We start from the raw sequence: 13,467 nt of genomic DNA, 5'->3' as shown, positions 1-13,467 counted from the left end.
ACGGGCCGAAAGGACCCGTCCTTCTTTGGCACCACAAACAGATTGGAGTAAAAACCGTGACCTTGTTCCTGAAGAGGAACGGAAGTTACCACTCCTTCCGCTTTTAGAGCGGCCGCCTGCAGCAGAGCATCGGCTCGGTCGGGCGGTGGGGAAGTTCTGAAGAAACGAGTTGGAGGACGAGAGCTGAACTCTATCCTGTACCCGTAAGACAGAATGTCCCTCACCCAACGGTCATTTGACCTGTGACAGCCAAATGTCGCCAAAGCGGGAGAGCCTGCCACCGACCGAGGATGCGGAGAGAGGAGGCTGAAAGTCATGAGGAAGCCGTCTTGGTAACTGTTCTTCCTGCTGTCTTTTTTGGGCGTGACTGAGTCCGCCAAGAATCTGAGCCTCTCTGATCCTTTTGAGTCCTTTTGGACGAGGAGAATTGGGACCTGCCTGAGCCTCGAAAGGACCGAAAACCAGACTGACCCCTCCTTTGTTGGGGCTTGTTTTGTCTGTGTTGAGGTAAGGATGAGTCCTTACCCTTGGAGTGTTTAATGATTTCATCCAAACGCTCCCCAAACAATCGGTCACGAGAAAAAGGCAAACTGGTTAAGCACTTCTTGGAAGCAGAATCTGCCTTCCATTCTCTCAACCACAGGGCTCTGCGCAAAACCACGGAGTTGGCTGACGCCACCGCCGTACGGCTCGTAGAGTCCAGGACAGCATTAATCGCGTAAGACGCGAATGCGGACATTTGAGAGGTCAACGGTGCCACCTGCGGGGCAGATGTACGTGTGACCGAGTCGACTTGTACAAGCCCAGCTGAAATAGCTTGGAGTGCCCATACGGCTGCGAAAGCTGGCGCCAACGACGCTCCGATAGCTTCATAGATGGATTTCAGCCAGAGCTCCATCTGCCTGTCAGTGGCATCTTTAAGTGCCGCTCCATCTTCTACTACAACTAAAGATCTAGCTGCAAGCCTGGAGATTGGAGGGTCCACCTTGGGACACTGGGTCCAACCCTTGACCACGTCAGGGGGAAAAGGATAGCGTGTATCTTTAAGCCGTTTAGAAAACCGCTTCTCAGGATAAGCGTGGTGTTTCTGGATTGCATCTCTAAAGTCAGAGTGGTCCAGAAAAGTGCTTAATTTACGCTTGGGATATCTGAAATGGAATTTCTCCTGCTGTGAAGCTGCCTCCTCCGCAGGAGGAGCTGGCGGAGAAATATCTAACATCCTATTGATGGACGCTATAAGATCATCCACTATGGCGTCACCATCCGGTGTATCCAGATTGAGAGCGGTCCCAGGATCAGAATCCTGGTCAGTTACATCCGCCTCATCACCAATAGATTCGTCCCGCTGGGATCCTGACCAGTGAGACGAAGTTGAGGGCCCCTCATAACGAGCCCGCTTAGGTTGTCTGGGACTGTCGTCCGAGTCAGAATCGTCACCCTGGGGTGCATGTGACACCCCCGGAGCTTGGAAGTGTTCCAGCTGAGGGGGACCAGGGAGCAATGATGTCACAGTGTCCCTGGTCTGAGTTACTGGTCTAGACTGCAATGTTTCAAGAATCTTTGACATGGTCATAGACAATCTGTCAGCAAAGGCTGCAAACTCCGTTCCTGTCACCTGGACAGCATTCACAGGTGGAGCACCCTGGGTCACGTCCAGCAGAGGCCCCGGCTGTGCAAGTTGCACAGGGGCCGAGCACTGCACACAATGGGGGTCAGTGGCACCTGCCGGTAGATAAGCCCCACATGCGGTACAGGCAGCATATAATGTCTGTGCCTTGGCACCCTTGCGTTTTGCGGACGCCATGCTGTTGCCTCCTTGTAATCTAGGAGGGTATATAGCCGAGAATCACCAGCGACCGTACAGTACAAAGTATTTGCAAACACAAAATACTCAGTATACAAACGGCACAAGTGGGGGTGAGCCCTTGAGGCTGCTTACCGCCCGCTGAACAGCGGGTATGAGGCCGTAGAATCCCGTGTCTGGGTCTCCCCGTCTCCCCTCTGCAGCTCAGCGTGCAGGCAGTAATGGCTGCCGGCGTGCTGTGAAGAGGGGCGGACCGTGGGCGTGCCACAAACAAAGTGCGGGAAACTGCGTCCTACTGTGCCTGGTGTGAGGGCTGGAGTATGTAAAAAAGACTCCAGCCCTCAGCGCTGATGCTCTGTACAGCGTCCCGCCCTCCTCCTGACTGGCAGGTGCGGAGGCGGGAACGAACGAACTAGGCCGCAAAAGCCGGGGACTGTAGTAATAAGCGCGGCCGTGATATATGCACGGTCAGCGCGGAAGTCCCCGGCGCACCACAAGTCCCAGCCGCGTCGCAGTCCCAGCGGCCGGCGCGACCGTTCTCCCTGAGTCTACCCACTCAGCAAAGCTGAAGTGAGGAAAAGGCACAAGCGCAGCAGCGCTGTTGTCCCCGGCGCACTAACACACCCAGCAGTGCTGCGGTGTGCGCGCGTATGCACGGGGACACAGAGTACCTTGACGGAGCAGGGCCATGTCCCTGACGATACTCAGCTCCATATCCAGCGGCTTCTCCAGGGGCTGCGGATGGAGCACGGTCTCAGTGCCTGGAGACCGGTAAAATCCCACTTCGCCCAGAGCCCTAATGGGGATGGGGAAGGAATCAGCATGTGGGCTCCAGCCTCCGTACCCGCAATGGGTACCTCAACCTTAACAAGCACCACCGACAGAAAGTGGGGTGAGAAGGGAGCATGCTGGGGGCCCTGTATGGGCCCTCTTTTCTTCCATCCGACATAGTCAGCAGCTGCTGCTGACTAAACAGTGGAGCTATGCGTGCGTGTCTGACCTCCTTCGCACAAAGCAAAAACTGAGGGACCCGTGCTCCCACGGGGGGGGGGTGTATAGCCAGAAGGGGAGGGGCCTTACACTTTTAAGTGTAGTACTTTGTGCGGCCTCCGGAGGCAGTAGCTATACACCCAATTGTCTGGGTCTCCCAATTAGGAGCGAAAAAGAAAGGTATTACTTTCATATTACACAATATTACAAGAAAGGAATGGGTAGGCTCCTGCTTGTAGCTTAACGCTTTTTTGACCTGACAGGTTCCCTTTAAAAAGGGCATCAGCGTCATAAAACAGCCATCTCGGCAGTGTCTAACCTGAAGTATGGCACATCATGTAGAGGCTCCTGTGCGGGCATACTGGTCTCCTCGCTGCTCGGCTCACAAGGTGGTGGTGTCCGTGCTGAACTGGTTTGTGGGGCAGAACTGTCACCACTTGTACATTCTACAACTTAGCATGTGATAAAAGAAAACAAAACCTGTCACATATGTGCAAATATATATAATGCACAACTTTCTATTTATAAAGAGTGCTATTGACAATCCCCCCCCCCAAATAAAAACAAAAAACCACACACCCTACACCAGCTAAATAACCAAACCATATTTGTGCATAAATTATATGTAATAATTTGAAGTGACAGGAAAATTAAAAAGAAAAAAAAAAATGAAATATTTCACACTTGAAGAAAGCGGTGCAGAAAGCCATGAAGTCATGACACCAGATTAAATCTTAATTAGAAAGCAATCCTGCCGCTTAGTGAAAAATAATGAGCTGGTTTACCTGATGGCCTACAAAAAGGTGTCAGAAGCAAGATGCCACACAAGAAACATCTCATGGTTGGTAAAGCCAGTGAGCTCTCTCAAGACCTATGCAACATTGCTGCAAAAACATACTGATGGCATCGGTTACCGAAGAATTTCAAAACTACTAAAAAGGTTCCAGTGAGCGCTGTTGGGGCCATAATCCAGAAGTGGAAAGATAATCATTTTACTATAAACTGGCCATAACCAGGTGTTCCCTGCAAGATTACAGACCGAGGCGTGAAAAGAATTAAGAGTTGTGCATGTGTGCCGCCCCCGTGCCAGCAGCTGGAGCTGCTCGGATCCGAGCCTGCTGGGGTAGTGGCTCGAGGGTCTCCAGACCCGGGGGTCTCAGACACGCCGAATAAAATGGGGGAAGGGGAGGGCGAACGTAGATGTACGGGCTAGGCCGTATTAAGTTCGTAACGCCACCCATGGTGTGTGGTGAGTTGGGACACCACCACTGCAGTTATGGGGCACCCGGGGGAGATGTAGTGGCAGCTGGATGTTAATCCCTCCGTGGGTAGGGATGGTTGCCCCAGGACCCAGTGTCTGGTGCAGGGTGTAGTGACGGCAAGGGGGATACTTGATTACTCACAGTCAATAAATCACACAAGTCTCTGGTAAACCAAGGTGCTGGCGGTCGGTTGTATTCGGATCCCCCACCCGGGCTGGTGGTCTCTATCCTTTTCCCTTGCACTGACTGTGTAAGGTGGATTTCCTAGTCTGGAACTCCGGAGTACGCTCCCGGCTGGACGTGGCCCAAGTTGCAGTGCCCGCAGACGCTGGCCCTTGGAATCTATGGGCCCTGGCGGTGACCTCTTATCCCTATCGGTGGGCTCTTGTCCTCTATGAGGGACTTTGGGTGGGACAGAACCTCTAGTCCTGGCCTCAATCTGTTAACCAGGCCGCTTGTTTCCGGTCCTGACTTCAGGGTCCGAGTACCCCCCTTTGTGCTCCGGTTTGGTTCCCCATGTTGGTACCGGCGGGCAACAACCCTGTCCACCTCGGTTCTGCCGAGCCGCCTTCCCGTCTCCTGCTGACGGAGACCAGTCTGCCTCCTAGCCAAGGTATCAGGGCTCCTACCCTGGTACAGTTCAACTTGAAATTTCCTGCTGGAGCTACACTTAGCTCCAGCCCACACTCCTCTCCAACTTGAACTCCAACCTTCACTAACTAGAACTGCTTGTTTTCCCACCGTGTGCTGTCTAAACCCCTGGGTGGGCGTGTCCAACCGCCTGGTCCTGCCCATTGGTGTGTCCATCTTTCCCTAAGGGGGGGGGGGGTTTGACTAGAGTTTCAGGTTGGCTGTGTGTTTCCTGAGTGAGGGAAGGTGTTATGCAGGGGCCCACCTGTGACTACCTGGTTTTGCCAGGGCGTCACACATGAGCCAAAGATCAGCTGTGAAGAGCTACAGAAAGACCTGGGATCAGGTACAATTGTTTCAAAGGAACTAAGTAATGCACTCCCCTCCATGGCCTGTTAGCACGCTCACAGCTACAGTGCCTTGCAAAAGTATTCGGCCCCCTTGAATTTTTCAACCTTTTCCCACATTTCAGGCTTCAAACATAAAAGATAAAAATAGATGTTAAATGTTACTATCATGTAAGAGCATTTAGCCAAAACACTCCAGTTCATTGATATTTTCCCGAAACAATTCTCTTCATAGGTTTCATGTTTTTTTATTACTCCTTGCTCGAATAAGAACGTGATAATCTCAGCAACTTAAGTTTCTTTACTCTGTTCACCATAACACCCTCTCCCCTATATATAATTCACCCATCTTCTCCCCGCATTCTGCCTTATCCTAAACTTAATACTCCTCTTCCCCTCCTTTTCTTCTTCTTACTCCCATATCTTCAGGCATCAAAGCTTCTCTTTTGTGCTCTATTGATATAGAATCATGTGTCGCAATGTATATTATATCATATCTTGTAAAAGATTTAAGATGCCTTTTTTTCTCCTATACCTTGTTAAGACTTAAAAATAAAGAATTCATAAAAAAAAAAAAAAAAAAAGAAGTAATGTTATGGTGAAGAAACAACAAGTGGGACACAATTGTGACGAATGAAATTTATTGCTTAAAATTTAAAAAAAAAAAAAAAATAACTGAAAAGTGGGGCGTCTAATATTTGTCCCTTTACTTTCAGTGCAGCACTCACTCCAAAGTTCATTGAGGATCTCTGAATGATGCAATGTTGTCCTAAATGACTGATAAATATAATCCACCTGTGTGTAATGAGGTCTCCGTATAAATGCCCCTGCTCTGTGATAGTCTCAGTGTTCTGTGTAAAGCGCAGATAGCATCATGAAGACCAAGGAACACAACAGGCAGGTCCGTGATACTGTTGTGGAGAAGTTTAAGCCGGATTTGGTTACAAAAAAAAAAAAAATTCACACTAAACATCCCAAGAAGCACTGTACAAGCGATCATATTGAAATGGGAGTATCATACCACAGCAAATCTACCAAGACCCGACCGTCCCTCAAAAATGTCATCTCAAACAAGGAGAAGACTGATCAGAGATGCAGCCAAGAGGCCCATGATCACTCTGGATGAACTGCAGAGATCTACAGCTGAGGTGGGAGAGTCTGTCCATAAGACAACAATCAGTCGTACACTGCACAAATCTGGCCTTTATGGGAGAGTGCCAAGAACAAAGCCATTTCTAATAGATGATATCCATAATAAGCGTTTAAAGTTTGCCACAAGCCACCTGGGAGACACCAAACATGTGAAAGAAGGAGCTCTGGTCAGATGAAACCAAAAATTGAGCAACACAGCTCATCACCCTGAACACACCATCCCCACCGTCAAACATGGTGGTGGCAGCATCACGGTTTAGGCCTGCTTTTCTTCAGCAGGGACAGGGAAGGTGGTTAAGGCTGCTTTCCCACCTCCGCTTTTAACAGAGTCTGCCAATCCGGCTCTAAAACCTATGCAACGGATGCGGCGACAAAACCGCATCCTTTGCACAAGTTTTTAACTTGCGGCCCGTCCGGTTTTTGCCGGTTGCGGCACTGAGCATGCGCAGTGGAAAAAACTGCATGCGTCCATAGGCATGCATTGCAAATCGCGCAGCATCGGCTGGATGCGGCGCGATGCATTTTTTTGCTGGACCAAAAAGGAAAAAAAAAAAAAAAAGTTGCGTTTTTTTTCTGCCAAGCGCCGGATTGTGCCGCACAGGAAAAACCGGATGTGTGAAAGCAGCCTTAGGCTATGTGTCTACGAGAGAGTGTAGCTGCGGATTTTTCTGCATTAAAATCTGCAGCTTTTCTAAGGATTTTTTTTTCCCCCCAATTTTAAAGCCAAAATCCGGATGAAAATCCGCAACAATAATTGACATGTTGCAGATTTTTCCGGATCAAAATCCGCTGCGGAAAAATCCGCAGCATGGGCACAGCATTTCCAAAATGCCATAGAAATGGCTGGGAAGTGCCGCTGCTGCAGATTTTCGGAAAATCCACAGCTTTTCCGCGAGAAATCCGCGGCAAAATCTGCGCATTTTCCGCAGCGTGGACACAGCCTAAAAGTGATGGGAAGATTGATGGAGCCAAATACAGGACTATTGTTGAAGACAACCTGTTGGAGTCTGCAAAAGACCTGAGACTGGGACGGAGATTTATCCAACGAGACAATGATCCCAAACAAAAGCAAAAAATACAATGGAATGGTTCACAATAAACGTATCCAGGTGTTAAGGTGGCTTTACACACTGCAACATCGCAAACAACATCGCTGTAACGTCACCGGTTTTGTGACGTAATAGCGACCTCCCCAGCGACATTGCAGTGTGTGACACACATCAGCGACCTGGCCCCTGCTGTGAAGTTGTGATCGCTACAAATCGTTCAGGACCATTCTTTGGTCCTTTGTTTCCCGCTATGCAGCAAAGTTTTAGTGTGTAAAAGGGGACTTTACAGCGACTTAGTTAGCGACTTCCCTTTCAAAAAGCTGCTTTACAACGTCCCCAATGACTAGCGAGGTCGTTCTGCAGGTCCGAATCGCTGTTGCGTCGTTGGCCAGGTTTGCCTGTTTGACAGCTCAGAGACTTTGTAGCGATCCCGGCCAGGTTGGGATCGCTAGAAAGTTTGTGTGTAAAGGGGCCTTTAGATAGGCCAAGTCACAGTCCAGACCTGAACCCAATCGAGAATCTGTGGAAGGAGCTGAAAACTGCTGTTCACAAACACTCTCCATCCAACCTCACTCAGCTCCAGCTGTTTGTAAAGGAAGAATGGGCAAGAATTTCAGTCTCTCCATGTGCAAAACTAGTAGAGACATACCCCAAGCGACTGCAGCTGTAATCACAGCAAAAAGGGGGCGCTACAAAGTATTAACTTAAGGGGACGAATAATATTGCACGCCCCAATATTCAGTTTGTTTTGTTTTTTTAAATAAAAAAGTTTAAAAGCAATACATTTTATTCTACTTCACAATTGTGTCCCACTTGTTGATTCTTCACCAGAACATTATTTTTTTTTTTTTTTTTATGTTTGAAGCCTGAGATGTATGTGTGTGTGTGTGTGTGTTTGGGGGTGGGGGGTGGGGGGGGGGGTGGGGGTACTGGAAAATGGCAAAATTATTGCAAGTGCGGAAAAAAAAAAAAAAAAAAAAAAAAAAAGTGAGCGCACAATAGTTTGGGATATTTTATTCACCATGTTTACTATATGGTAAAACTGATGTGTGGGTATGATGCGGTTGGTGTGAGTTTGTAGACACCAAACATGTATAGGTTTACATGTGGGTTAAAAAAAAAAAAAAAAAAAAAAAAAGTAATTTTGGCGTTTGGAATTTTTTTCCGCTACACTGTTGATCAGATTATTGGATTTTTTTTATCCTTTGGGCATTTCTGAACGCAGCGATACCAAACGTGTATTTTTATTTTAACCCTTTAATTTTCAATGGGGCGATTTGAACTTTTAGGGTTTTTATATTTTTAAAACTTTTTTTAACCCCTTCACGACCATGGACGGATCTTTCCGTCATGGATAGTGTCCCGGTAAGCTCCGCCCCCTGCCGCCAGGGGGTGTGGATCGGCACACATATCAGCTGTTTTCAACAGCTGACATGTGTGCCTACATGTTCCGAGTGGAATCGCATTCCACCCGGAACATTAGCCCCTTAGATCTCGCTGCCAAAGTCTGGCAGCGAGATCTATACGCGCGCGGCCATGTTTTTTACTTACCGCCGCCCCCTCCGGACGTCACGTGAGTGATCACGTGACGTTCGGTGGTTGCCATCGTAGCACAGGGTCATGTGATGACGCCTGGTGCTACGACGTTTCACTTTCATTCTTCCTCGGCACGGAGCAGAGGAAAAAAGAAAGTGACTATTTCTGCTGTTTACAGCGGTATAGCTGTGATCAGCAGATAGCGATCAGCAATCGGATTGCTGATCGCTATAGCCCCCTAGGGGGACTAGTAAAATAAAATAAAAGTAAAAAAAAAAAAAAGTTTTAAAAAATTTTAAAAAAAAACCAAAAAACCTAAAAAGTTCAAATCACCCCCTTTCCCCCCCCCATTGAAAATTAAAGGGTTAAAAAGAAGGGAATTTTGTATACTTACCGTAAATTCCTTTTCTTCTAGCTCCAATTGGGAGACCCAGACAATTGGTGTATAGCTACTGCCTCCGGAGGCCACACAAAGCAATTACACTCAAAAGTGTAAGGCCCCTCCCCTTCTGGCTATACACCCCCAGTGGGATCACTGGCTCACCAGTTTAGTGCAAAAGCAAGAAGGAGGAAAGCCAATAACTGGTTTAAAGACCAATTCAATCCGAAGAAACATCGGAGAACTGCAACCATTCACATGAACAACATGTGTACCGAAAAAAACCCTAAGAAAACAGGGCGGGCGCTGGGTCTCCCAATTGGAGCTAGAAGAAAAGGAATTTACGGTAAGTATACAAAATTCCCTTCTTTGTCGCTCCATTGGGAGACCCAGACAATTGGGATGTCCAAAAGCAATCCCTGGGTGGGTAAAATAATACCTCGTAATAGAGCCGTAAAACGGCCCCTTTCTACAGGTGGGCAACCGCCGCCTGAAGGACTTGTCTACCTAGGCTGGCGTCTGCCGAAGCGTAGGTATGCACCTGATAATGCTTGGTAAAAGTGTGCAGACTCGACCAGGTAGGTGCCTGGCACACCTGCTGAGCCGTAGCCTGGGGCCGTAATGCCCAGGACTCACCCACGGCTCTGGTAGAATGGGCATTCAGCCCTGAGGGAACCGGGAGCCTAGCAGAACGGTAGGTTTCAAGAATTGGTTCCTTGAGCCACCGAGTCAGGGTGGATCTGGAAGCTTGCGACCCCTTACGCTGACCAGCGACAAGGACAAAGAATGCATCCGGGCGGCACAGGAGCGCCGTGCGGGAATGTAGATCCTGAGTGCTCTCACCAGATCCAACAGATGCAAATCCTTTTCAAATTGATGGACTGGATGAGGACACAAAGAAGGTAAGGTGATATCTTGATTGAGATGAAAGTGGGATACCACCTTAGGGAGAAAGTCCGGAATCGGACGCCGAACCCCCTTGTCCTGGTGAAGACCAGGAATGGAGATTTGCATGACAGCGCTGCTAGCTCGGACACTCTCTGAAGAGACGTGACCGCTACTAGAAAGGCCACTTTCTGTGAAATACGGAAAGGGAAACAACTTTCAAAAGCTCGAAAGGCGGCTTCAAGAGAGTCATTAGAACCTTGTTCAGACTCCAGAGCTCTAATGGCCGCTTGTATGGAGTGATGAGAAGACAAACTCCCTGCAGGAACATGCATACCTGCGGAAGTCAGCTAGGCGTTTCTGAAAAAATACAGATAGCGCTGAGACTTGTCCTTTAAGGGAGCTGAGCGACCAACTATTTTCCAACCAAGATGGTAGGAAGGAAGGAAAAATAGGCGATGCAAATGGCCAGGGAGAAACTCCTTGAGCAGAGCACCAAGATAAGAATATCTTCCACGATCTGTGGTAGATCTTGGCGGACGTTGGCTTCTTGGCCTGCGTCATGGTGACAACCACTCCTGAGATAATCCTGAAGACGCTAGGATCCAGGACTCAATGGCTACACCGTCATGTTCAGGGCCGCAGAGTTCAGATGGAAAAAAGGGCCCTAGAAACAGCAAGTCTGGTCGGTCTGGTAGTGGCCACGGTTGGCCTACCGTGAGGTACCACAGATCCGGGAACCCCGACCTCCTCGGCCAATCTGCGACCAATGTTGAACTGAGGCGTCCGCCGCCAGAGCTCGATGATCGTGAGACTGTGCTATGAAGCCGGAACATAGTTGTTGTGCCGTGACGCCATTATATCGACGTCCGGCATCCCGCAGCGGCGACAGATCTCCTGAAACCCGTCCGGGTGAAGAAACCAGTCCCCTGCGTCCATACCCTGGCGACTGAGGAAGTCTGCTTCCTAGTTTACCACGCCTGGGATGTGAACTGCGGATATGGTGGATGCCGTGTCTTCTACCCACGTTAGAATCCGCCGGACTTCCTGGAAGGCTTGCCGGCTGCGTGTTCTTCCGTGGTGGTTGATGTATGCCACCGCTGTGGAGATATCCGACTGAATTCGGATGTGCTTGCTTTTCAGCCACTGCTGGAAGGCTTGTAGGACAAGATACACTGCTCTGATTTCCAGAACATTGAGCTGAAGGGTGGACTCTTGCTGAATCCACGTACCTTGAGCCCTGTGGCGGAGAAAAAACTGCTCCCCACTCTGATAGACTCGTGCCTGTCGTAACTACCGCCCAGGATGGGGGTAGGAAGGACCTTTTTTCTGACCATGAGGTGGGAAGAAGCCACCACCGTAGAGATTCTTTGGCCGCCTGAGAAGAGGAGACGTCTGTCGATGGGCGTCGACTTCCCGTCTCATCGGCGGGGAATGTCCCATTGTAGTGGACGCAGATGAAACTGCGCGAAAGGGACTGCCGCCATTGCTACCATCTTACGTGAGAAGTGCATGAGGCGTCTCAATGTGTGCGACTGATCCTAAGGAGAGATTGCAGCCTTGTCTGTAGTGAACGCTGTTTGTCTAGCGGAAGCTTCACTATCGCTGAGAGAGTATGAAACTCCATGCCTAGATATGTTAGTGATTGGCCCGGGGTCGGATCTGACTTTGAAAAGTTGATGATCCACCCGAAACTCTGGAGAGTCTCCAGCGCAACGTTCGGCTGTGTTGGCATGTTCCTTAAGAGGGTGCCTTAACAAGTAGATCTCCCAAACACGGGATCACAGAGTGACCTTGAGATTGCCGGACTGGTACTACTGCTGGCATGACCTTAGCGAAGACCCGTGGGGCTATCGCCAGCCAGAAGGCAGGGTTACGAACTGAAGGTGTTCGCGTCTTATAACAAAGCGTAGAAACGCTGGAGCTCTGGATCAATCGGCACGTGGGGATAAGCATCCTTGACGTCTATCGAGGTTAGGAAATTTCCTTGAAACATTGAGGCGATGACGGAGCGGGGGATTACATCCGGAACCGCCTGGTGTTCACGAGCTGGTTGAGCCGTGTTAGATCCAGAACGGGACGGAAATACTCGTCCTTTCTTGGCATCGCAAATAATTCGGAGTAAAACCGTGACCTTGTTCCTGAAGAGGAACGGGGGTCACCACTCGTTGTGCCTTTAGAGTGCCCACCGCCTGCAGAAGAGCATCGGCTCGGTCGGGAGGTGGAGAAGTTCCGAAGAATTGAGTTGGAGGACGAGAACTGAACTCTATCCTGTACCCGTGAGACAGAATGTCTCTCACCCAACGGTCTTTGACCTGTGACAGCGAAATATCGCCAAGGCGGGAGAGCCTGCTACCGACCGAGGATGCGGAGAGAGGAGGCCGCAAGTCATGAGGAAGCCTCTTGGAAGTAGGATTTCAGGCTGTCTTTTTTGGGCGTGACTGAGCCCGCCAAGAAACTGAGCTCCTCTGATCCTTTTGAGTCCTCTTTGGACGAGGAGAAATGGGACCTGCCCGAGCCTTGAAAAGACCGAAAACCCCGACTGTCCCTTGGTATGTTGGGGTTTGTTTTGTCTGGGCTGAGGTAAGGAAGAATCCTTACTCTTGAACTGTTTAATGATTACATCTCACGCACACTAAACAGTCGGTCAGCAGAACAAGGCAAACTGGTTAAGCCCTTTTTTGGAAGCAGAATCTGCCTTCCATTCAGTTAACACCCCGGCCCTGCGTAAAACCACGGAGTGAGCGGACGCCACTGCCGTACGGGTCGTAGAGTCCAGGACAGCATTAATCACATAAGACGCAAATGCAGACATTTGGGCGGTTAAGGATGACACTTGCGGAACAGATGTACGTGTGACCGTGTCCATCTGTGTAAGACAAGCTGAAGTAGCTTGGAGTGCCTCTACGGCTGCGAATGCTGGAGCTAACAGCGCGCCGATAGCCTCATAGATGGATTTCAACCAGAGATCCCTCTGTCTGTCAGTGGCATCTTTAAGTGCAGCCCCATCTTCCACTGCAACTATGGATCTAGCTGCAAGCTGGAGATTGGAGGATGCCCCTTGGGACACTGGGTCCAGCCATTGCCCACGTCAGGGGGTAGTGATAACGTGTATCCTCAGCCGTTTTGAAAAGCGCTTAACTGAATAAGCGTGGTGTTCCTGGACTGCCTGTGTAAAGTCAGGGTGGCCAAGGAAAGTATTTAATTTACGCTTGGGATACGTGAATGGAATTTCTCCTGCTATGAAGCTGACTCCTCCACTGGAGGAGCTGGGGGAGAAATAACCAACATTCTATTGATGGACGCTATGAGATTATTGACTATGGCGTCACCATCAGGTGTATCCAGATTGAGATCGGTCTCAGGATTAGATCTTGAGCAGCTACCTCCGCCACATCACACAGAGAGTCCGCTTGCTGGGACCCTGACTAGT

At 49.5% G+C, this 13,467-nt stretch overlaps 1 protein-coding gene across 5 annotated transcripts in view; it reads right to left on the bottom strand.

Moving 5' to 3' along the window:
* Positions 1–13,467, bottom strand: part of DLGAP5 (DLG associated protein 5) — a 200,368-nt gene that overhangs the window by 51,217 nt on the left and 135,684 nt on the right. For all 5 annotated transcript variants that reach the window (XM_075331247.1, XM_075331246.1, XM_075331249.1 and 2 more), the window contains exon 10: positions 3,114–3,246. In XM_075331247.1, coding sequence (XP_075187362.1) covers positions 3,114–3,246 — 133 coding nt within the window. The remainder of the gene's footprint in view (positions 1–3,113; positions 3,247–13,467) is intronic.

This window comes from Anomaloglossus baeobatrachus, chromosome 12, assembly GCF_048569485.1.
Source record: "Anomaloglossus baeobatrachus isolate aAnoBae1 chromosome 12, aAnoBae1.hap1, whole genome shotgun sequence".
Taxonomy (NCBI): domain Eukaryota; kingdom Metazoa; phylum Chordata; class Amphibia; order Anura; family Aromobatidae; genus Anomaloglossus; species Anomaloglossus baeobatrachus.
Note: the sequence above shows the minus strand (reverse complement) of the source record. Positions and strands in the feature narration are given on the sequence as shown.